The following is a 25,618-nucleotide window of genomic DNA, read 5'->3' as shown; positions in this document are numbered from 1 at the left end:
ACAAGTTTGCATTTGTCAAGGCCAGAGAAAAGGATGATGCAGTGATCGAGATGTGTGATGATCAGAGTCTGGAGGAGAGCTTTAGCTATGTGGACAGATACCAAAGGCCATATCTTGGAGATATTATGCAGAAAAATTCTGCACAGTTTAGAAGGAGCCTGTATGTGAGAACCTAGAGAGAGCTCCTGAGTGGATATGATGCCATGGTTAAAGGCCTGAGTGACAGGTAGAATGACAGTGTTGTCCAGTGAATGAGAAAGGATGTGGCAGGGAGAATTGGAAGGGTTTGAGAGTGCCGTTTTACCTGTGTGAACCTATGAAGAGATCCTGAACGGTAGAGTAGAAGGAAAGGAATTCATGAGGAAAGATGTAAGGAAGTATTTTTCCCCCCCAGAGGAAAGATGTGCTGTTACAAACTTTTGGAAAAAAGGGTTCTTTCTCCATGTCTGCACATGTTCAGATTAAGTGCACAGTCACATACTGGTTTGTTGGGACTGCCCAATACAATTCAATACTGACTTTGGTTTTTTTTGTTTTGCTTGTATTAGCCCCGTGGTACAGAGTATTTATAATAGAAGAACTTCAAGAAACCATATGTTCACACTGAACACAGAACGCTAAATGTAAAGTTAAGTTAATTTGGGAGTAAAAAATTTGACTTCTATTTAACATGTACATGTTTAGTCACATGCAAAGCTCCAGGCTCTGTAAGGTCATGTTAGAATGATAGCATAGTATGTAAAGATGATTTCCTCTTCAATTCTGTTCGCTCAGCAATTCTTCTCATTAAAACTGTAGCTTAGAATGTTACGCATTTATTACAGCCAGTTGTGAGTGTTGCAAATGTTGCAAAATGCTTTCTTATTTCACTACTGTACAATCAGCATTAAAAGCACCAGTAAAGTAGAATAGGGGAGAAACAGCATCTCAGCTATAGATAAAGTAAGTATTTATTACACAATGGTCTCATTACAAAATGAATTTAATGTTTGCACATTAAAAAACAGAGCAATGCATTAAAATAAGGTATTGTTTAAAAAATAACTTTATAGATTTAAACTTCAGCAAAAAGAATTTGTGCTGAAAGTGAAGGCTGGCTAATTTAAAATTCACAAGCAGATATGAACAGCTGCTATCGAACACACAATGCATTAGCAACCAATCAGCGCTGTGTAACCTTCAATTGCACACTCTTTTCAGATAATTTCTAAGCTTTTGCTCCCCTGATGAAGCTCCATTTGTCTGACATATGCCAAAAATAAAACATTGCTGTAAGTAACTTCATAAGATGAAGGAAGAGGGAAGCCTACAACTAAAATACCTTCCATTTTTGTGAGCAAGATGAAATAAAAATGAATCACAATTCATAGAAATAAATAATGGAAAAGACCTATCAGGTCATCTGTCTATTCCCTGCCAAAGCCTGATTCTCAATTCTAAAGTCCAGTTTTAAACTATAACTTCTTTTGCCTTTTTAGGGACTAGAAAATACGTGATATTTTGTGGTTTCACTGGCTGTGACAATGTTTCTTTACAGTTTTACTTATACACTTCTATATCATATTGGGGATGTTCTTAGCTCTGGTATGGTCCCTCATTCATTGGGATAAGTTTATTTTTAAACTGCATATGCAAAGCCAACAATTTAATATGCAAACATATGGAGAAAAATCAAAAAATTAGCTGGTTTCCCCATTTGCATAACACATGAAGGATATCTAAGTGTTAGATGGCTAGTTTCGGCAACTAATTTTAAAAAGCTGACCCTTTGTTTTTGCAGTCTTTCCTTTTTACACATTACCAAAAGAAAACCTAGAGGCCGACAATGGCTCTGAATATTATGGCACAAAACACTTATTTTTATAAGAGCATAAGAACGACCATACTGAATCAGACCGACAGTGACCAATACCAGGTGTTTTAAAGGGAATGAACAGAACAGGTAATCATCAGGTGAACTGTCACCTATTTCCACCTTCTGACAAACAGAGGCTAGGGACACCATCCCTGCCCATAAAAATTATGGAAAAAACTGTCAATAGTGAAAACAGAGAAACGTTCCAATAATTCCTCACACAGAGGATGGAATTTTCAAAAGCACTAAGTGTGAAACTAATTGTAGTTTTACCATTGAGTTCAGTGGGAATAAAGTTATACTAATGATGAGCATTTTTGATGATCCTACAAAGATGTTTTAATGAAAAAAGAGAAAAAAATAACAGTACAACAGAACAGTTACTCACTTGTATTTGTAACTGTTGTTCATCAAGATATGAACTGCATGCATCCTTCATTCAGGCGTATGTGCATGTGGTATGCCAGAGCCAGAGCGCTTTCTGTAGCAGCACCCATCAGGGCAGCGCTCATATGCTCTGCTTTCTCATGGCTCCTTCCATGGCTATGAGGGCAGTGGCTCCCAATCCCGCTCAGTTATTTCGCACCAGAATTTGTGACTCAAGATTCCAATGCAGAGAATACAGAGGATGGGTTGTGAAATATTCATGTGAGCCACATCTCAAAGAACCACAGTTACAATAGAGAAAAGTAACCAGTTTTTTTCTTTGTGTGGTTGCACATCTGTATACCACACAGGTGACTCACAAGCAGTTAGGCTCAGAGTCAACCTAATGAGAGACTGAGGAATCACTTTTTCAAAATCTGCATCAGATCTGGAAGCAGATATGATGGCTTAATGTTGAGTTAAATGACAGAGGACAAAGTAGCAATGTGTCAATATGGGAATGTCCCTCAAAAATGTCACTGAGGTAGCTTGAGCCCTTTTTGAATGGGACAAAAGTCTCTGTGGAGGAGAGGTATTTGCTACTTTGTTCATCATTGTGATGCTGGAAGTAATCCATCTGGAAATGATTGCACAGAAATTGTCAGAATTCTTGCTATCAGCATAAAAGACAGAGAGTGAGAAGATGACCTGAAGGACCCAGTACTATCTAGACAAAAGGCCAAACTTCACCTTACATCCAAAATATGAAGCCAATTGTCGTTTCTATTTGAGTGCGACTTCAGAGAATAAAAGTCAGCCCCAAAGAGCAGGCTGTCAATCTTGTCTCCTTCAACTTTTCCAGCAACTCATCCATCTTTTTCTTGAAAAGACCATCCACTTTACAGGGGAGATCCTCTAGCTTCATTACAGTATCCTGAGCTAGAGAAGACACACCAAAAGGGCCAAACATGTTGTGACACATGGCCAGAAAGCATTACGCATCCTACAGGATAAATGACCCAATTCAACCTTCAGGGACATATTGGTAGATCATTTTTGTGTTTTTGTGTGTTTATATACATATTGTTAGAGGTTAACAATGTAATTGAACAGTTCCTGTCGATGCTGTATTTTGTTAATCGGAGATCAAAAGGAGATCCTAACATTTAAATCACCTGCAAATGGTGGAAAACTGGCAATTGCCTTATGTTAATCCGTGTAGCTAATTTCTGGTGATGCTTAGGAAATAGGTCTACTTCAAAGTCTCTCTGATTGCCTATGGTTCACCTAAGAACTCCGAGCTCTCAAGGGAAGGCCTGGAACTATATAAAGGTGTCTTGGGTACTGATCCTTTTTATCTCAGATCAGCTTGATGCTTTATGCAGGGGAAGCTTAAGTCATAAGACTGAGATCTCCAGTCTCCCCGGATCAGAACACTGGACTGAATCTAGGGACTAATTCTAAGAATTCTTCGCAACTCCAAAGCTCACTATCTCTGCTATGAAACTGATCTCAAAACTGTACTCATGTCCATGTGTATACTGATCTTTTAACCTACACACACACACACACACACACACACACACACTTTTCTTTTTTAATAAATTTTAGTTTAGCTATTAAGAATTGACTGTAAGCATGTATTTGGGTAAGATCTGAAATATTCATTAACTATGGAGGTAATGTGTCCAATCTTCTGGGACTGGTAGAACTTTCTTATTTGATTAATACGATTTTCAGTAATCCTCATCATATTTGACTGGGGTGTTTGGATGGAGGCCTAAGGCTGGTTTGCTTTAAGGGAACTGTGTTTTGGCTTCTGGATAACAAGTAAGGTATTGCAGAAACAGTTTTGAGGCTAGCTTGGTGGATCTAGTATTTGAATGATCACAAGATTTGGGGATTATCTGCCCCATAATTTGCAGTCTGCCCTAATTAAGTAACCTCAGTGTGGCTCCCTGGGACCCCAATCATACTTTTCTCCTCATCTTAACGGCAAGAGCCAGTGGTCTGGCAGAAGAGTCCGAGGCATCAAACAAAGCCCTGAGAGCGTCCTTTGCCACATTTGACCCTCCAATAGAATCACATTTTCCTTGTCATCTGCCAGATTCTTCACAAACAGTCCCATCTTTTCCATAAGTAGAATTGTTGGGGGGCCATAACAGCTTGATAATTTGTCACTGTAACAGGGGTCACTCACCACTGTGGCACCTCCTACTGGTTATTTTGGGAATTAGCTCTGCATGGTAGTGTACCTTCTTCAGGTGGTGCCTCACCGCCATCACTTTCATTCCAGGACCCGTGACACTCCCAGGACTCTGGCATCCTCTTCAGCGACTCTGCCCTCCAGCTGTGCCACCCTGTGTTCCCCCATACCAGGGGACCTGCAATTTCTGTCCAGCTACTTCACTCGGTGGCAACTGCAGTCCATTATCATGGGGCTGCTTCCAATGCGGCTCCAGCACCCTCTTCTGCCCTTACCTTAGGGTCTTAGCCTGCAGGCCCTAGCAGCTAGTCAGGAGCTCTGTCCAGGGTGCTGGCAGTTCTCTGAGGCCTCCAGAGACACAGTCCTTCCTCCTTGAGCTCCCAGCAGAGAACTGAATTCCTCTGTCCTGCAGCTCCCTTTTTATATGGGCCTGCTTGGCTCTGATTGTCTGCCTCCGGTGCAGCCTCCCTAGAGCTGCTTTTAACTCCTTTTCTGCCAATGAGAGGCAGCCACCCCATCACAATCACCTTAATTCCAAGTGAGAAAGAATAGAACATCTTTCTCCCTAGGGAATGATTCTTCCCTTCTCTATCAGCTGCAGTGGTTTGTGCTTGTCCAGACCTCAACCTGCTACTGGCAGTAGCCATCATCATCATCAAATTAAATACAGGGTGTGTGTGAAAATATGAAAAACCCTCCAAGGATATCTGATATAATTTGTCTGGAAACAGGCTGGCAAGAGGTAGAAGTGGATCAAACCATCTTAGTTAAGGGTATAGCTAAGCAAGAATTGGTAACAACATCCTACTCTTCAAGATAGCCCCACAAATGCTGAACATCAGAGGGGAAGTTTCCTCCATGGCTACTGAAGGCAATCCACCAGGTAGTGGAACTGCAGAGTGTCCTCACAAGGGGAAGAAGCAGAAGCCACTCCAACACGCTCACTTGATAGATCTGAATCATAGTCTGTGTCAGTTTTCAAAAAAGAGCTATCTTCTCATCTTCCTTTTCAGAGAGAAGGTGCTACTGTCTGAGATGCAGATGGATCCGGTGGAACCAAATCCAAGGATTTGATCATTGCCAGATCCTTTACAGATGAAACATCATCTCTCCATTCATAACGAGGACAACTGAAAATTTCCTGTGGTGATGACACTCAGGAAGGCCATGGAGCCCTGGACTGCCAATGTCCCCAGGAACTGGGATCTGAGAACACTGCAGGAGGAGGAGAAAAAGGAGGTAAGAACCGGGAGCAAACAGGTTTCTTTATTCTTTTTTCTTTTCTCCTCTAATCACAGATGTGGCCTCAAATCTGTGATGAAGTATGCCTGAGACAGCATGGGACCCAGAGGGTGGAGAGAGAAATAAATGGACAGAAAGCTCTTTGCAGAGACCCTGTAGAAGTCTTAGGAAGAGGTGGTATAGATGAATCAGGAGAAAAACTAAATCTCCTCCGCTCTTCTCCTTTTTTCAGGTGAAGACAATACAGATTCTGAAACTGGTGAAACCTGTGTCTTCCTCCAGGCTCTCTGTATCTCTGTCAGAGCAGAGGAATGCTTAGAAGCCAAATTATGTACATCAGCCACCAAAGTAAAAGCCCTCTTTAGAACCAAAGATGGACCTGGAGTAGAGCAGAGATTGAAGCCAGAGCGAAAAACCTAGATAGAACAGGATTTGATGAAATACTCAGGTCCTTGAAGCTGAAACTGTAGGGCTTAGTTTCAGAGCCACAGAGACCCTGTCAGAATCAGACTGATCTGACAAACCTGATGTATAGGATCTGACATTGCTAACATGTCTATCTTCTTCTTGCCTTCTTTTCCAGAACCAACATAGCTAGAGCAGACAATGAGGTTCTTGGTTCCATAGCAGGCAGTAATTTTTTCAAATCAACAGTGTCTTTGAAGCCCTGCGTCCTGAGTAGCAGAATCTGGGAATCGGACCAAACAAAGGTTCTGATATCCTTGGTCCTTTAAGCTGCTTTGACTTGCTGGAGGAAGTCACAGGACCCAAGACTGGTCTCTTGGACTTTGGATCCAACAAGTACCTGGAACGCACCAGTTTAGCCTCAAGTGCCTCCTTAAGGAGAAGCAGCTGCAATCTGCTCTGCCTCTCCTTGCAAGCTCTAGCTTGAAAGTACAGCAGGTGGAACGCTCAGATGGAAAGTGGCCCTCTTCCACGCACTTCATGCACCTAATATGGTCTTCCAATGCCAGGAGGACAGCTGGGCACGAAGCATCTCTTTTGAATCCCAGCTTCATTTTTGTCTTCAGTTCTGACATAACCCGAAATCGAGCTACTAACTAAATTAACTATATTACTACACTATAAACTAATCTAAACTACCACCAAGGCAGTGAGAATGGAGAAAAACCCAGATCCAAATAGCCTGGAGCAGTTCACTTCCATCTGACACAGTGGTTGGAAAGAACTGAGGCAGTAGAGGGCACAGCACCCTTTTTTTTTTAATAGGGTCACACTCAGAATATTTGGTGATGCGGGGGTGGGGGGGTGCAAATGCTCTAACAAACACTGCTTGGAGAAAGTGTACCATTAGGCACACAGAGTCTGAACTTTCTGAAGAAATATTGACTCACAAAGAGGGTCCCTGAAAAGGGTCAGGGAAGGCAGGTGAGAAAAGAGGATGGATAGGAATTGGATACAGTATCCCAGTCACATAGCACTTGGGAGCTACTTGCCTGTTGTTATGGATTCCCAGGCTTTGAAGAAGTGGAACAATCTGTCCCAAAATGGAGGGGAGACAACAGAAAGATTGCTGATGGCTGCATTGATATGTTCAAGGGAAATGTCAAATATGTTGCTTTCCCACAACTGAGGACAGGCTGGCTGATTTAAGCTGGAGCTAAAGGACCTCCTTCTCTGTGCTTCTGCCTCCTCCTCTAAAAGTCATTCTACCCAAAGGGTTTTCAGGCTGCTGAGAGTATTGTTGTTGCAGGGTCTTGTACTGCTCTCTCTCAGGGCAAGGGTAAAGGCCTCCAACAAACAGAGTGTAGCATGGGAGTTTTTTAAATGACTGCAAAGTTCCATCAGTTTTGTCAGAGAATAAAAATTGACCATCAAAAGGGAGATCCTCTATGGTTCATTGGATGTTAGGGGCTATGCTGGAGTTTTGTAATCACAAGATTTTCCTCATTGTTATTGCAGGGGTCGTTATCCTGGAAGAAGCATCTGCGACACTGAGTGCTGATTGGAGTGATGTGTGGCCACAAAGTGGCATTCTGCAAGCAAAACTCTAAGCTCCTCCCTTACATCTTCAGGCAGCTTGTCAGTAAACTTGAACATTGCATCACAGTTTACAAAGTTATATTTTGCTAATAGCACCTACCAGCTACACACATTTTTCTCCTCAATAAGTCAAGCACTTAACTCTCTCTCTTTGGGATTTGATCTGAAGCTCCTTTGATGTGATTTCTCAATGGCAGCAGTGACCACGAGGAAGGTGGGGGGCAGGGGGGAATAAAAGAACTCGAAGCCTTGATTGGGACATTATATTGTCTGCCTGTGTACTTGGCTGTTGGCACTAAGGAGGTTGATACATGTCACAAGGTCTTTGCCAGTTCCAAAACAATCTCATATATAGGGAGAGCTAGCCTCCCAGGGACTGTTACCCAAAGAACGTCCAAAAAGCTTGAGAATGTTCTCTTGTACAAACTCAGCTTGATTGCCCAATGCTGCTGACACCCTCCTCAGTAGGTCTCGATAGAATTTAAAATCCTCCAGAACTGGAGACAAGGAATCAGGGGCCATGGAATTAACTGGTGAGAGCGACGACAAAATAACAGGGGCCCGTGTGTCCCCTTGTAGTAGAATGAGCTCCTTTGGCAATGGTTCATCCTGCAGAACTGGTTTCTCAGGGTGACCAGTATCTGCACAGGCCTCCAAGATATGAGAACAGTCTGGTGACCTTCTGCTCAAGTGTGCCAGTGATCAAGACCTGGGAGAGTGGGAGATACACCAAGAGTTACAAAAAGGCCACTAAGGAAACATGCAGGGACTAGGCAACCAGTAGGAACCAGGCCAGAATGATCTATCTCTGCTCTATGAAAGGTCCTGTTCTTGGTACCAATGCTTTCCTTCATGAGCTGGTTGAAGACTTGCTAGACCAACTGCACCTAGGAAAGGATCAGAGGAGGGAGACTCTGAACTCAATTGCAAGGCGATATCCGAATAGTCAGTACAGAATAGGGATTCTAGCCCTGAAGTGGCAACTTGGCATTCTGATTTATCTCTGGCCCATTGAGAAGAGATCAATATTGGTGCTGATGCCAATATAATAGCTGGTACTGCAAATGCACCTCGAGATGTGGAGGGACTTGGTACCAACAAATACGTCGCTGCTGGTACAAAAGTGTAAGTCACAGTCAGTACCCAACCTAAGGATTGCAGCAATACTGAAGCCACAGATATGCATTAGTACTAAAGACTGAGTCAAAGTCACATCTTTGTTGTGTCTCTTAGCTGGAATCGACAATTGTGCTGTTTAGAGTGTCTTACAGAGCCATGGATTTGGATGAGTCAAGAACAGGAGGAGGTGCCTCTACTACAAAGGACTCCAGCACCACAGGAGAGACAAGGGTGCAGAGGCAAAGCAAATCCTTTGCTGTCTCATAAGCTTGTGGAGTCATTGGTGGTAATAATGCCGGTTCCAGAACTGTGTTCCTTGGTATTGGACTCAACGTCCATCCCAGAGACAGTACCAGAATCAATGGTAAGGTACCACAGTACTCAGAAGACATGGTCAACAGCCAGTTCCACTTTAAGTGACTGAGGAGTTCCAATGATGTTCTGTGTCCTTCTTCGAAGAAGAAGAGTCCTTTTTCAACCTGAACTAGCTCCAGTCTTTTTTATGGGTCCTCTTTCAGGGAGGCTCCAAAAAGGAAGACTGAAATTTCTTTCTCCAAGGAGAAGAGTCCAAGTCCAGGGTCTGTCAGAAATCACTGAAGTTTGTGGCAGCCCAAGAGATAAGGAGAGCAGTTGAAGTTGGTAGAGCTGAGGTGGGTGTCATCGCCCGCTCCATGAGGGACTGTTTGAGGGGCAGATCTCTGGAAATCTTCATACTTTTCCTTGAAAGGACAGCAGATACCTCTCTTTAACAGGTCCCTCACTAAGACACAAAAGGCAATGCAGACTAGGTTCCTCACACGATGAGCAGTGCATAAACCTAGGTGAGCACATGCCACCAGAGCTTCGCACTGAAAACTAATTAACTGAAACAAAGCAGTAAGGAAAACTAGCTATTGTGTACTAAGCACTACCTAACTATTAACAGGAAAAGGAGGAAGAGAAGTAACTCTGACTGCCCAGTCTAAAACAACCATGAGGTAAACCACCTGAGGAACTCTGATGTGGGCCATAGGTGGTGCAAAGGAAGTGAGGATGTTTGGAGTGGTACCACACTTATGTAGACTCACAAGGGGCCATGAGCAGACTGAAAGAATGTGCACCGCCCAGACAGGTGCTGTTACAAAAAGCTCGGTGGCTTCAGTGCACTTGGCGCTCACACACCTGACTGTAATACACATTCGCAACTATAAATATTACACATATCAATGGTGTGAATTTACAGCATACCTACGCACACAATAGGCACTTTTTTAACAGATGTGTTTTCTAATTCTCTTCTCCCAAATATGATTTAACCCTAATATACTGTGACAGGGTCGGACCTGATGGCTACAGGAGAGTAATAGAAGGCCGATATATTAGCCCTAGGCTAAGTAGGTCCCTTTTCCCTGGGTAAGGTAACAGGGAAGGTTCCAAAACGATCAGGAACTTTCTGGAGAAAATTAAGACAGGCTGACTAGAACACCTGCAGCCAATCAAGAAGCTGCTAGAATCAATTAAGGCAGGCTAATCAGACACCTGGGTTTAAAAAGAAGCTCACTTCAGTTTGTGGTGCGCGTGTGAGGAGCTGGGAGCAAGAGGCACTAGGAGCTAAGAGTGAGAACGTGGACTGTTGGAGGACTGAGGAGTACAAGCATTATCAGACACCAGGAGGAAGGTCCTATGGTGAGAATAAAGAAGGTGTTGGGAGGAGGCCAGGGGGAAGTAGCCCAGGGAGTTGTAGCTATCACACAGCTGTTCCAGGAGGCACTCTAGACAGCTGCATTCCACAGGACCTGGGCTGGAACCCGGAGTAGAAGGCGGGCCCGGGTTCCCCCCAAACCTCCCAACTCCTGGTCAGACACAGGAGAGTCGACCTGAACTGTGGGTTCAGAAAAACGGCCAAGCTGAAGGCTGCCGTGAACCTCCAAGGCGAGCAAATCCACCAATAAGCGCAAGACCCACCAACGTAGAGGAGCAGCTTTGTCACAATACATATATATGCACAAAGTTATTAATAACTTTTTCAGATACAATTTGCTTTGAAACCCAACAACATATGAAATTGCTTCTGATTCTCCTGATGCTAATAAAAGCCAAAAGTTCATTTTACATATATCAACACAAATAAATAAATAAAAGGTACATGGCAGTAATATATTCATTTTTAAAGCCACCATAAAATGTCACATTTCTATCTGTGAAGTGTCATGCTTTCCTATGGCGCTATATATTAAGGGGGGGGGAAAGAAGCTGCATTACACACACATCCATATGAAACTGTGCACATCACTGGCTATGTGAATCCCCTTCTTGTGGCTATTCCCTCCAAGAGACAAATTACCCCTTCCAAACAAGGTAGAGAAGTAGCTGAGTCATCTAAAAAGGCAAGGATTGATTCTGTGGCTAAAATGAAAAACATAAGAAGAAAAGCTGGGAGTGAAAATTAAGAAAAGGTAGGAGCTCAGTTAGGAACACTATCTCCTGTTCTTCTTATATAGGATAATTTGGCTACTTGTTACCGGATGAGTCCAAAGGGCCATACTACTGGTTCACAGTTTAGCGCTACCTCCATAATTCATTCACCAGTGATGGATTATGAGATATGTTCTTCTTGGATAAAACACATCATAAAATAAGTTAATGCTCTGGATGTCATAATTTTGAATTTGCTGTCTTTTGTACATGAAGAATCTGAATAATAATTTTACATTTAATCATATAAAAGAACCTACGAGAGAAAAAGTGTTTTGGTAACAGCTAAGAAACATTTTTCTTTAGCTGTTCTTGGAAAGGCAATGTCACATACTTGGCTCAAAATAAATGTTTACATTTCCTTTACGAAATTGCACATTTTCCTATCAATATGGCATTGAAATCAAACGAATACATTTTATTTCAGTTTTTCCATTTTCATCCATCAAAACAGATCTGAAGAAGTTTGAATATTACAAATATAATTATCTTAATTTTACGGATGAATAAATGTATGTTTCTTATTCATGATACCTGAGGTGATTAAGCAAAGGCTGCAGTCTCTCATCAGCTTGTACAGCAGGCAGTGATCGTGCCGTCAGCTAGAAGAAAACAAGATTTCAGTTAACAAAATATCATAATTAGAGAATGTGATAACGTAGCAGCAATAATATAAGAAATTGTTTCAGTTATATATTTTTTCCTTACAGTAGCATGGGACACATTACACTTTCTCCATATATCTAATAACGTGACAAAATACAGTATTTCTATAACTGTAGTAAACTGAAATATTTATCCATAAATTAATGGAGTTAAATATTCAAAAATACATTTGATTTTAATTTTATTTTAATTAAATAGCAAGCCTATTGTCTGATAGCTTTATGTTTACTTTCAACAAAGCATATTTAAATTAGAGGGCAGTAATGTTCAACAGAGGCCCCATGGAAATTATAAAATATAAATAAAAATAGATTTGTAGCCAATCTCAGATTTATATAAATATTGTGTGGTTCTTCACAAATGCATTCAAAGATTGATGCCGCTGTATAAATCATGGTATGTTACTTTGTCCTGTAAACTTTCCATCTTACCTGTTTAGCGTAACTATTTAAGGATGCATAATTATTTAAGACTAACTCCTTTTAGGAGGATTATCAGTTGTACTTGTAGAATTTGCTGAGGCCCTGTCTCATTGAAAGACTGGAAAGATGTGCATTAGTAAACTAATATGATGTGACAGGTTTCAGAGTAGCAGCCGTGTTAGTCTGTATTCGCAAAAAGAAAAGGAGTACTTGTGGCACCTTAGAGACTAACAAATTTATTAGAGCATAAGCATTCGTGAGCTACAGCTCACTTCATCAGATGCATTTGGTGGAAAATACAGAGGGGAGATTGATATACACACACAGAGAACATGAAACAATGGGTTTTATCATACACACTGTACGGAGAGTGATCACTTAAGATAAGCCATCACCAGCAGCGGGGGGGGGAAAGGAAGAAAACCTTTCATGGTGACAAGCAAGGTAGGCTATTTCCAGCAGTTAACAAGAACATCTGAGGAACAGTGGGGAGTGGGGTGGGGGGGAGAAATAACATGGGAAAATAGTTTTACTTTATGTAATGACTCATCCATTCCCAGTCTCTATTCAAGCCTAAGTTAATTGTATCCAGTTTGCAAATTAATTCCAATTCAGCAGTCTCTCGTTGGAGTCTGTTTTTGAAGCTTTTTTGTTGAAGAATTGCCACTTTTAGGTCTGTAATCGAGTGACCAAAGAGATTGAATTGTTCTCCGACTGGTTTTTGAATGTTATAATTCTTGACGTCTGATTTGTGTCCATTTATTCTTTTACGTAGAGACTGTCCAGTTTGACCAATGTACATGGCAGAGGGGCATTGCTGGCACATGTGGCATATATCACATTGGTAGATGTGCAGGTGAACGAGCCTCTGATAGTGTGGCTGATGTGATTAGGCCCTATGATGGTGTCCCCTGAATAGATATGTGGACAGAGTTGGCAACGGGCTTTGTTGCAAGGATTGATTCCTGGGTTAGTGGTTCTGTTGTGAGGTGTGTGGTTGCTGGTATTTGCTTCAGATTGGGGGGCTGTCTGTAAGCAAGGACTGGCCTGTCTCCCAAGATCTGTGAGAGTGATGGATCGTCCCTCAGGATAGGTTGTAGATCCTTGATGATGCGTTGGAGAGGTTTTAGTTGGGGGCTGAAGGTGATGGCTAGTGGCGTTCTGTTATTTTCTTTGTTGGGCCTGTCCTGGAGTAGGTGACTTCTGGGTACTCTTCTGGCTCTGTCAATCTGTTTCTTCACTTCAGCAGGTGGGTATTGTAGTTGTAGGAATGCATGATAGAGATCTTGTAGGTGTTTGTCTCTGTCTGAGGGGTTGGAGCAAATGCGGTTATATCGTAGAGCTTGGCTGTAGACAATGGATCGTGTGGTATGATCTGGATGAAAGCTAGAGGCATGTAGGTAGGAATAGCGGTCAGTAGGTTTCCGATATTGGGTGGTGTTTATGTGACCATCGCTTATTAGCACCGTAGTGTCCAGGAAGTGGGTCTCTTGTGTGGACTGGTCCAGGCTGAGGTTGATGGTGGGATGGAAATTGTAGAAATCATGGTGGAATTCCTCAAGGGCTTCTTTTCCATGGGTCCAGATGATGAAGATGTCATCAATGTAGCGCAAGTAGAGTAGGGGCATTAGGAGACGAGAGCTGAGGAAGCGTCGTTCTAAGTCAGCCATAAAAATGTTGGCATACTGTGGGGCCATGAAGGTACCTATCGCAGTGCCGCTGATTTGAAGGTATACATTGTCACCAAATGTGAAATAGTTATGGGAGAGGACAAAGTCAGAAAGTTCAGCCACCAGGTTAGCCGTGACATTATCGGGGATACTGTTCCTGACAGCTTGTAGTCCATCTTTGTGTGGAATGTTGGTGTAGAGGGCTTCTACATCCATAGTGGCTAGGATGGTGTTTTTAGGAAGATCATCAATGGATTGTAGTTTCCTCAGGAAGTCAGTGGTGTCTCAAAGATAGCTGGGAGTGCTGGTAACGTAGGGCCTGAGGAGGGAGTCTACGTAGCCAGACAATCCTGCTGTCAGGGTGCCAATGCCTGAGATGATGGGGCATCCAGGATTTCCAGGTTTATGGATCTTGGGTAGCAGATAGAATACCCCAGGTCGGGGTTCTAGGGGTGTGTCTGTGCAGATTTGTTCTTGTGCTTTTCCAGGGAGTTTCTTGAGCAAATGCTGTAGTTTCTTTTGGTAACTCTCAGTGGGATCAGAGGGTAATGGCTTGTAGAAAATGGTGTTGGAGAGCTGCCTAGTAGCCTCTTCTTCATACTCCGACCTATTCATGATGACGACAGCACTAAGACTGCTGAATTGGAATTAATTTGCAAACTGGATACAATTAACTTAGGCTTGAATAGAGACTGGGAATGGATGAGTCATTACACAAAGTAAAACTGTTATTTCTCCCCCGCCACCCCACTCCCCACTGTTCCTCAGATGTTCTTGTTAACTGCTGGAAATAGCCTACCTTGCTTGTCACCATGAAAGGTTTTCCTCCTTTCCCCCCCCTGCTGCTGGTGATGGCTTATCTTAAGTGATCACTCTCCTTACAGTGCGTATGATAAAACCCATTGTTTCATGTTCTCTGTGTGTGTATATCAATCTCCCCTCTGTATTTTCCACCAAATACATCCGATGAAGTGAGCTGTAGCTCACGAAAGCTTATGCTCAAATAAATTTGTTAGTCTCTAAGGTGCCACAAGAACTCTTTTTTTTTTCTTAATACGATGTGCATGCACTTATTTCCATTTTAATATATACAGTGTGAACTGGAAGCATTCTAGCAGTTTTCATAGATTTACAGAGTCCACTCAGGATGTCTACTGTAACCCAAAGACTCACAGCCGAGGAGTCTAACTGCTTCCAAATACAGTCTGCATTTGGATGGCGCAGTGGAAGAGTGAATGTAGTAGAGTCCTGGAGCTAGCACACAAAAAGGATGCTCTCTAACTTTGTATCTGCTGAAACAGGGAAGAAGGGAGGGAAGAAGTCTAATATGATTGCCCTTGAAACATGCAGCTTATAAACACCGGACAGACAAGGCAGAAAAACTTTAGATGCGAGAATTGATACAAAGAAAATAGGGGTTATCTGGTGGCAGAATAATTCATTATGTTTTTCCTTTAAATATAAATCAAATTCTATTCTTATAGTCAAACTTTATGGGCTGTGGTTGTTAAGTTAATGATAAAAAATATTAAAAATCTGTACACACACAATTCCACAACTCACAAAAACAAAGAGGATTTTCTTTTACAATAAAGAAAACTAAGGACTAAGATCATGAAGCCTTAGCAAATTCGAGTGACTTTCTATCATGCTGGCAACGGGGGTCAATACCAACACTTGATCATTTTAGCAATAGCAGCATGATGAACAATACAACATCATCATCATAATCACTGAAATATTTAGTAAGGAAATTTTATCAATGTTTATCACCGAAAATGAAACTCTAAATCTAAACAGACTGATTATAACTTCCGTAGTATAACTTTCACCTTCATTAGTGACTTCGATAAAACCTAATAATTTCTTGTTGACAATATTCCATAAAACTGGTAAAAATTTATTTGCAAACCATATTCTTACTTTACATACAGAAAATAACCATGCCCTATTAATTTTCAATAATCCTACATACACATTTAAAGCACTGTATTTATTTGCCACTATTTCAGAAAAATCCTGTGGATCTTATATTTTACTAGGCTAAATTCAGATTTAAATGGTGGTTTATTATACTATGCATTAATTTACTAATTTCTTCAGGCAGAAAACCCAAACATTTTGTCTTCATAGCATCAAACAGTAAGATGTTTTACAAAGCAGTCATTTTATACTAGTGCCATCCCTTTAATTTACATAAACTAATAGTTCTGATCATTATAATTTTTTTATTTTAGAAAGCAGAAATGATATTCATGAAGAGAACTGAACCTTTTAGAACGTTAATAAAATGAATTATTAAATAAAATAACTCATCTTGATTTTGAAACACTACTTCTCTTTTAATATTTAAAAGATACAAAAAATTAAATTATAATCAAAAACAATTTTATAGAAAATGCTAGAGAAGTTTGGTACTGTTTATTTTAAATGGCTAATACATATTCATATGAAAGCAACTTCTATTAATGTCCCAAACACCAGTAAATCTACATAATATGTTTGCTCATATCCTTAAAAATGGTGTTCCATTTGTTCAGAAATACTTCAACAACAGGTATACTGGTTTAGGGAAGCAAAATTTCATAATGCAAAGCAGCAAAATTATAAAGATGCAACAATGTGTTTGATATAACGCAAAATTTTAGTAAATATTATGTATTCATACAAACATGTATAAACACAAATACACTTTAGCTCCTAACATGAACAAATTAGTTGAACTTGCCCTTCTGATTTTATGAAATTCCTTAAGCAGAGTGCCCTCTTCTCCAGCTTTGTACTCCATCATCATCTTGGTTAACATTTGACATACAACAGATATGCTAAACATTTGTATGACATTTTTCAGATAAGAAATTTCTTTTTGTTGCAGAGCTTTACTACTCATTTCTCGCTAATGGGAAGTAGCAAGCAAGCAATCACAGACAGGGGAAAGATTTCGCAGAGTGTTGATTTTTATTGTAGTAGAATAGGCAGGAAAGGAAGTTCCTTCCATATAAAGCAAGGATTTATGGGGAAACCAACCCCTTATCCTTCCTAACAATGCCTGTGTAGAAGAATGAAACTTACCTTTTCATCAATTATCCTGAGTGACTTCTGTGAACAGTTTCCCAGATGTCTAGCACTCCATCTGCTGCAGTATTTTAACACCTTCCCTGCAGAACACTGACACACTAAGACCTTGGCATTTTGGATAGAAAGACATTAACAGGGTACAATTGGCATGTATATTCCATATGCTTTAGATATGAAGGACGGGGAAGAAATTTAGCAGCATGTCACCTCCAGAAGAAGAAAGGGGAGCGTCCATGTACCAGCAATGCAGATATATAGGTAAGCAACAGTTTTCATGTTCTCTCCACAGGTACTAATGCAGAGAGTGGACTAGATGATGCATCTGAGGGAAGGGAGCAGAAGGAGACTCCGCCGATTGAGAGGCATGAGATGGTGGTTCCACGACCACTGCTCCCAAGAGAAGGAGGCGGGTGGTGGTGGTGGTCGGGGATTCCCTCCCTCAGGGGGACTGAGTCATCTATCTGCTGCCCTGACCGGGAAAACTGAGAAGTCTGCTGCTTGCCAGGAGCTAGGATTCACAATGTGACGGAGAGACTGCCAAGACTCATCAAGCCCTCGGATGGCTAACCATTCCTGCTTCTCCACGTGGGCACCAATGATACCGCCAAGAATGACCTTGAGCGGATCACTGCAGACTACGTGGCTCTGGGAAGAAGGATAAAGGAGTGTGAGGCGCAAGTGGTGTTCTCGTCCCATCCTCCCCGTGGAAGAAAAATGCCTGCGTAGAGACCGTCAAATCATGGAAGTCAACGAATGGCTACGCAGGTGGTGTCGGAGAGAAGGCTTTGGATTCTTTGATCATGGGATGGTGTTCCAAGAAGGAGGAGTGCTAGGAAGAGACGGTCTCCACCTAATGAAGAGAAGGAAGAGCATCTTCACAAGGAGGCTGGCTAACCTAGTGAGGAGAGCTTTAAACTAGATTCATTGGGGGAAGGAAACCAAAGCCCTGAGGTAAGTGGGATACCGGGAGAAACTAACGGCATTTGGGGCTGTATAAGTACGGGCATTGCCAGCAGATTGAGGGACGCGATTGTTCCCCTCTATTTGACATTGGTGAAGCCTCAATTGGAGCACTGTTTTGGGCCCCACACTACAAGAAGGATGTGGAAAAATTGGAAAGCGTCCAGCGAAGGGCAACAAAAATGATATGGGGACTGGAACACATGACTTATGAGGAAAGGCTGAGGGAACTGGGATTGTTTAGTCTGCGGAAGAGAAGAATGAGGGGGGATTTGATAGCTGCTTTCAACTACCTGAAAGGGGGTTCCAAAGAGGATGGATCTAGACTGTTCTCAGTGGTAGCAGATGACAGAACAAGGAGTAATGGTCTCAAGTTGCAGTGGGGGAGGTTTAGGTTGGATATTAGGAAAATCTTTTTCACTAGGAGGGTGGTGAAGCACTGGAATAGGTTATCTAAGGAGGTGGTGGAAACCTTGGAGGTTTTTAAGGTCAAGCTTTACAAAGACCTGGCTGCGATGATTTAGTTGGGGATTGGTCCTGCTTTGAGCAGGGGGTTGGACTAGATGACCTCCCAAGGTCCCTTCCAAACCTGATATTCTATGATTCTATATATTTAGAGCACTAGGAATGTTCATTTATATTAAAACCTTCCATAGACATGCTAGGGGATAAAACAAAATTACGGGAGAAATATTTCCCAGGAATTATGGAAAGAGGAACTTTCTGGAGCTATAAGAGCAGCTTTTTCCTCACAAAAGTAGTGGTGTGATTCTTGTATAGATAGGGGAACTTTTTCCAAAACCTGCCTTTCAGAGATAATGGTGACTAGAATACCTGCCAAAGTATTGTCCTCTCTGTCATCCTGATTAAACTTGGCATCTGATGATATGCAAATGGAGAGTCCTATGTACCCACCTACAGAATGCTCGTAAGGCTGATACCCTTTTCAAATCTTTAGCATCTTGGTAAAATTATGACCAGAGCCATGCCAGTTTTGATCCATGGGTGAGCAATTCTCTGTATTAGGTTTAAAAACTCTTCATGGTTTTGAACAAGTGGTGGGTATGATCCTTTCCAGCAGTTGTCCAGTATTAATGGGTACATTTCTCTGCACAGGGCAATGACTGGTTTGTTGTCTAGATGTGTAAATTGCGGCACCCTGCATTGCTGTTACTACCTGCCATGTCTTAAGACTCTGGGTATAGAGAGTGGATCTTTTTGTCTTTATCATGAGGAGGATTTTGTTGCTTTGGGGAAAATTTTACCAAGGTTTCTTTGGCAGCTTCTGCTTCTGATTCTTCCCTCTGTTAAGATTATAGTGCCTTCGAAATAACCTGGGTTGGCATGGTGGCTTTAACAGTAACGATTAAGGCCCCTCAGCAATCCCAGCTACTAACTTCTCTATATTTCCCCAAATAGCTCTAATATTTCACAAAAAATGTTGTCAATCTGGATGCACAAGATATCTCTTTCAGATGAATAATTGCTATTCATGGGTGCTACATGGACTCCCTGTCGGTACAAAGTTAAAAGTTGCTACTCGTTACAGGTAACATTAAGGGGTTGATCAGGAAAGAAATATCTCACTTTAAACAAGGATCCTATCTCCAAGACAAGCCACTTGGTAGCTACTAAGTAGGCTTTCCTTATATAAAGCCTTTGTTCTGAATGGCTATAGCAAAGGCTTTAAAATTGCTGTGTAGTATCATCCTTGTGTGACTATTTCCTATAAAGGTGGAGCTACTGCTTCAGCAACCTTAAGCTCCCAAAACATATGAAAACTCTTTGTTTTGATAGACCACTTTAATTTAATATTTGGTTTTAATAAAAAATCCTCATTTGAATCTTCTGATGGTCTCACAGGAGGTGTCCATAGGAAATAGTCTATCCAATAATGCCTGAAGGAAAGCTATTTTATAAATACTAATCAATTCTTTGTGAACCACTGACATCCTCTCTTGGAAAAGTCCTCTAGCTTTTAAAGGGTTTTTTGCAGGTGGTGTATGTGTGGCACTTTCCAAGGCAGTTTGAAGGGAAGAGTTACCATGCTGGCCTAGGGATCACTCAACCCAGGAATACTGAGACAAATACCTCAATTGTGGAAATAGCTTGCTAAGTAACCCTGGGAGCCTAATAGATGACTGTCTGCTCCCCCAGGCTGGCTAGTGCCCAAGTACTATAGGAATAACCTAGTACCACTCAAGGCTTTTCTACAATAAATCTAAAGTCATTTTGAACAGTGAAGTGATTTTTCCACTTATTCCTTTATAATCCCATGATCGTGCAGTTTCACGGGGAGTGGATGCCTCATATGACTCTGCTCTCATCACAGACTGCTTGAAGTGCTCATCCCATTTTAATGTGGAGTCAGATGGGAAGCTTAGGAGGGGTGGGGAGAGAGAGAAAGAGAGACCCATTCCTACCTTTTGGCATCTGAGCCCCTTTCCCTGGCAGAACAAGGTTCCTTAGGCTGAAAGCCAGATGGACATAATTTCAATTCCACTGCTATCTGAGGTAGGGCTTCCCAGGAGTGACAGGTTTCTTTGCATGCTCAGACATACTGCAGTGCTGGGAAAGGAGCAGTGATCTCAATACAGAGCACTGTAAGAGCCTCTGTACAGGAGAAAACTCCCAGCAAACATTCCTGGGGTTAGGGTGGGGGGAATTAGGGGCCAGGAGCAAAGGAGAAGGGGTTTAACTCCTGATTTTCACCCAATTGCATGTTAATACAGCTATATTAATACAGAATTCCAAGTAATAATTCATTTAAACTACAATACAGAACAGTATTTCCCAGACCCGTTAGAAGCAGTGCAAAAGCCTGGGAGAGTCAGGGGTAACAGAGAAGATGGGGAGGGAAGTAAATTGCTAGGAAGGAGCCTGGGTGTGAACTTTGAGGGTTGTTGGGTATGGGTGGGAAAAGTATGGAACAGGTTTTGGGGGGGAGCGGGGAGGGATCATTAAGGAGCTTCCCCCATGCAGACCCTGGCTGACTCCTAGCCTCTCCCATTCAGTCAGGCACATCTGTCCCTGTCTCCATGTGTCTCTGTGCCCTCACACAGCCACTCCCCTATCCCCACGTCCCTGTGCCCCCTTCCCCATGTGTGTCTGTGCTCAGGGATGCTGGAACAATTTTTATAGTGGGGGTGCTAAGAGTCATAGAATCAAACTGTAAAGCCTATATATAATGGAAACCACTTCAAGCCAGGGGATGCAGCAGCACCCTCAGCATGCCTAGTTCCCAGCACCTATGTCTGTGGCCTCACCCAGCCACGCCCCTGTCCCTATGTAACTCTGCACCTTCTCCCCCTGTCCTCATGTGTATCTGCACCTCCCTCCCCCCTGTGGCCCTGTGCCTCCACTCCCATTCAGCCCCTGCCTGAGTCTGTCCTTCCCCACTAGCCCTTATGATCCCATCTGACCACCCCCCCCCAGCACCCCATGCTGTCCGTCTCCCCATAACCCCCATCTCCTGCCCTGGCCACAGGTGCTGTGAAGAAAGCTCTACAGGCTCTCTCTTCCTTAGCTGGCTGTGAGCGGCAGCTTTGTTCTATCACCACCGCGTCCACTGGTGGGCATAAGGTGGAACTGTAGAAGTTATTTTCTGCTGGGAACTGCTGCTGTTGTTGTGTCACAGTGCTCTCTAGTGGGAAAAAGTAACTGAAGAACTGAAGAAATGTTGCAGAACTGCAGCAACATTTTGAGAGAAGCTTTTTTCTGCGCAAAAATTTAGAAATCTGCAGGGCTCATTAATTATGCACACACATAGTAGCGCAGAATTCCCCTAGGAGTAAATTGAAGACAAACTTAACCCTAGACACAGATATTCAAGTAGGAAAGCAGTGTGAATAGGCAAAACCAAGAAAAACTTGCTACAGTTGAAAAACAAAAAGCTATCTTAGGAGCAGTAAAGAGATTCAGCATGACTGTTAAAAGTCATCATAAGATCCCTGAGACTAAAAGAAAAAAATTCCAGGCTACATGCACAAGATATGGAAAAAGTCATATCTCAAGAGATGATTCATATTCACCCAGAAGTGCACAGTATAATAAATGCACAAAATATAGACATTTTGCAGTTGTTTGACACAATCAGGGAGTTGACACATTACAGACAATCAAGAACCATTGTTTCTGGGAGCTATCACTTGTGATGGCTCAGAACCTACCTAAAGTGTGAAAATGAATGTTCCTAGCAAGACTATTGACCTTAAAATTGATCAGAAGCTAATGTTACAGTCATCTCAGAAGGAATTCACAATCACCTTCAACCCTTCCCAAAGCTAAAGTCACCTGACACAACTCTGACTAGCCCAGGAGGTTACACGTTCAGAGTATATGCAATCAAAGGACCACAACAGACTAACATCCTTCTCAGCTGCAGCATGACAGCCATCATGGGCACAGTGAAAAAAGTGGACGATCTCAATGGAATATTTGGTGATATTGTACTTTTGAAAGGAGAACCAGTACAAATAATTTTATGAGACAATGCTGAAGCATATGGTATACATACACCTCACAGGATTCCTATCCCATTATTTCATAAAGTGGAAACTGAGTTAAAGAGAATGGAACAGATTAGAATAATTGAGAAAAGCTTTTAGCAAACAGAATGGTGTACCCCAATGGTACCAGTTATAAAGAAAAATGGGCAAATCTGAACCTGTGTGGCTCTTAAAAGACATAATGAAGCAGTTGTGAAAGCAAAATATATCCTTCCTCCTAACACTGGATGACTTTCTCCCCAAAGTGATCACATTATTCTCCAAATTGGATGCTTCAAGTGGATTCTGGCAAATTCCTTTGGCAAAAGAAAGTGCTAAACTGACTATATTTATCACACCTTTTGGGAGATTTTGCTTCCAAAGATTACCTTGTTGGATTATCAGTGCAGCTGAAATTTTCCAAAGATAGATGGCAGAACTCTTCACAAACAAAAAAGGAGTTGTTTTTTTCCATCGAAGAGCCATATAGTAAACTACAAAACAAAACCCTCAATGAAGTCCTAAGCCTAATCAGTCAGTGTGAACTGAAGCTAAACAAGGAAAAGTGTGTTTTCTGCCTACCCCAAACTGAGTTTTTGGAACAGACAATAAACAAATATGCCCTGAGAAAGTAAAAGCAATTTGAGAATTGAATGCACCAGAACAGAGATGCATATGGGAGATAGTAAGTTACCTTGACTGATATCTACAAGATCTTTCTACAGTAACAAAACCACTGAATGAATCATTGAAGTCCAACACGTCTTGGCTATGGGGGTCAAATCAAGAGCAAACTCTACAGATGGTATATGAAAAACAAAATGACAACTCCTCAAGATAGTAGAGCAACCACAGCTAGTCATTGCAACTAATGGACAGCCAGATGTCCAAGTTGTTATATATTCAGGTCGTATAATTAGAAAACTAGTACGATTCACAGACACTTAGACGGATAGATACTGAACTTCAAAGACAGCGTGATAGTGTAAATATTGTAAATTCAGGAATGTAGAACTTAACGGGGGAGATGTAATGGAATGCTAACCTGCATTATATATTGTTCAGACACTAGGTGGCACTGTGTCTAAAAATACCTTATTTATGCTAACTTCAGCCATACCTGGCTGTACATTAAATGATCTTATGATGAACTTATCCGATTGTATCTTGCTCAGAATTAAGCTCTATAGTCAGCCTGTATGTGATACAGGAGCACAACTGCTGATTACAATGGGGAGAAGGGGAATGGTGTAAGAGCCATGTTTTTTTGTGCAGTGAGCTGAGGAGACACTCCAGTATCTGAAGGAAAAGAGACACTTTCAGAGGTTCTCTCCCCTCTGGCCCACATCTGTTGTGGAACTCACTGTACAAGCTCTCTGGATAGAGTTCTCCTCAACCTTAGAGACTCTCCCCAAAACGCTCAGAAGCTCCTGATCAGGCTTTTTTGCATTGGAGCCATGGCTCTTCAGGACAGGATGAGGACTTGACATGTTGGTCTGACTCTGAGCTCTGTGGTCACAGCATGATGAGGGTTGTCTGACTGCAAACAAACAGGGTATCATTTGCCATCTCTAGAGCCTATAAACCCCACCTCCTATAGGGAATACTGCTTAGATTTAGCCTCGTGTTTGCAGGACAATTTTGCCATGACTGATAGGAGGCAGAGGAGTCCCGGAAAGGAGGCTCTACAGTGGTGGAAACCACATTGGTGACAGATACCAGATCGAAGAGAAGAGAAGAGAGATAGTAAGTTTCTACTGTGCAAAAGTGAATAAAACCTAGAATTATAAAACAAAATGACCAATGGGGAGCTGCGGACCCAGCACGCGGGGTGGGGCCAGTGCACAGTGCCGCCTAGCTGTGCGTCCACCTAGGAGCAGTTGGGACATGTTGCCGCTTGCAGAGAGCCACCTGAAGTGAGCACTGCCCAAATTCAGCACCCCAAAACCCCTCCCATGCTCCAACCCCCTGCCACGAGCCCCCTCCTGCACCCAAACTCCCTCCCAGAGCCCGCACCCCCTCCCGCGCTCCAAACTCCTTGTGGCCATTCCTCCACATAGGAGCAGCAGGGATATGTCACCACTTCCGGGGAGCCATGGAGGGAGCCTGCCAGCCCCGCACCAACCGGACTATAAACCAATGAAGATCAGAAATGTTTATACAGCTTTCCGGTTCGTAAAGTGCTGGATAACACAGCTTTTATTGTAATATGCAATTAATGAAAGCATTTTAAAAACGAGTAAGTGAATGTCAAAAAGGCAAGTAAATGTCAATTGGAATAATAGGTACATACTAATTAACAAGTGGCAAGGGAATGATTCTCACTTCCTTTTCAAGCAACTCTGGAGGTGTTGAACTGTACAATATTCTATAAGACACTCTTGATTGCCCCTTCAAACACAATTCTATTTAGCAAACTTAAAAGTTTATCATATGTTATTGGTTTTAGAAACATTTGATTATATATAAATTAGGAATGCCACTGGACCCAGTAGAAGTTGTCAAAAGAAACAAATTGTTAAGTTTGTCTTCTTGTGATCAGAGAAATTACTACATATAATGGCATTCTTTTTACTCTTACACCTGTTTGTATTCCATAATTTAGACAGTAAAATAAGCGTATTTATTAAGTTATTTAAAATTACTTATTTCTGTTACCACTACAAAGCCAATATATCAATAGGTGAATTGACAGAAACCCATCTAGTTCACATATTCACAGAAGCATTAGCTTCATTTTGACTGCAAAACCTTAGAATCTTTATTGCTGGTGCTGCTTTAATAACCAGAAATAACAGGGTGACATTCAGTTCCAGGATGGGTTTGCAGGACTGGCAATCAGGAAAGAGACACCAATTCTCACTTGAAAATAGAACAAATTTCACTTGAAAGTCACTGAGACACAAAAATGAAACTCAGTGTTGCTAATTCTCTCAATTTTATCAAAAGTCTCATTACATTTGATGTTTTATTTAAAGCCCTGGCTCCTGGAATTCTGTGATTAGATGAGAATCTCAGCTAATAGGTTGATAGCATCAAAGGACAGAGCTTGGATATACTCTGCACCTCTCTAGGGAAACCTGAATATT

General features: G+C 41.9%; 1 protein-coding gene across 10 annotated transcripts in view; it reads right to left on the bottom strand.

Annotated features, from left to right (window-relative positions):
* PRIM2 (DNA primase subunit 2) overlaps positions 1–25,618 on the bottom strand; it is a 295,884-nt gene that overhangs the window by 110,374 nt on the left and 159,892 nt on the right. For all 10 annotated transcript variants that reach the window (XM_038397762.2, XM_043510408.1, XM_038397754.2 and 7 more), the window contains one exon: positions 11,781–11,848. In XM_038397762.2, the coding sequence (XP_038253690.1) occupies positions 11,781–11,848 (68 nt within the window). The remainder of the gene's footprint in view (positions 1–11,780; positions 11,849–25,618) is intronic.

Source organism: Dermochelys coriacea, chromosome 3, assembly GCF_009764565.3.
Source record: "Dermochelys coriacea isolate rDerCor1 chromosome 3, rDerCor1.pri.v4, whole genome shotgun sequence".
NCBI lineage: Eukaryota > Metazoa > Chordata > Testudines > Dermochelyidae > Dermochelys > Dermochelys coriacea.
This window is presented reverse-complemented; position numbering and strand designations above follow the sequence as displayed.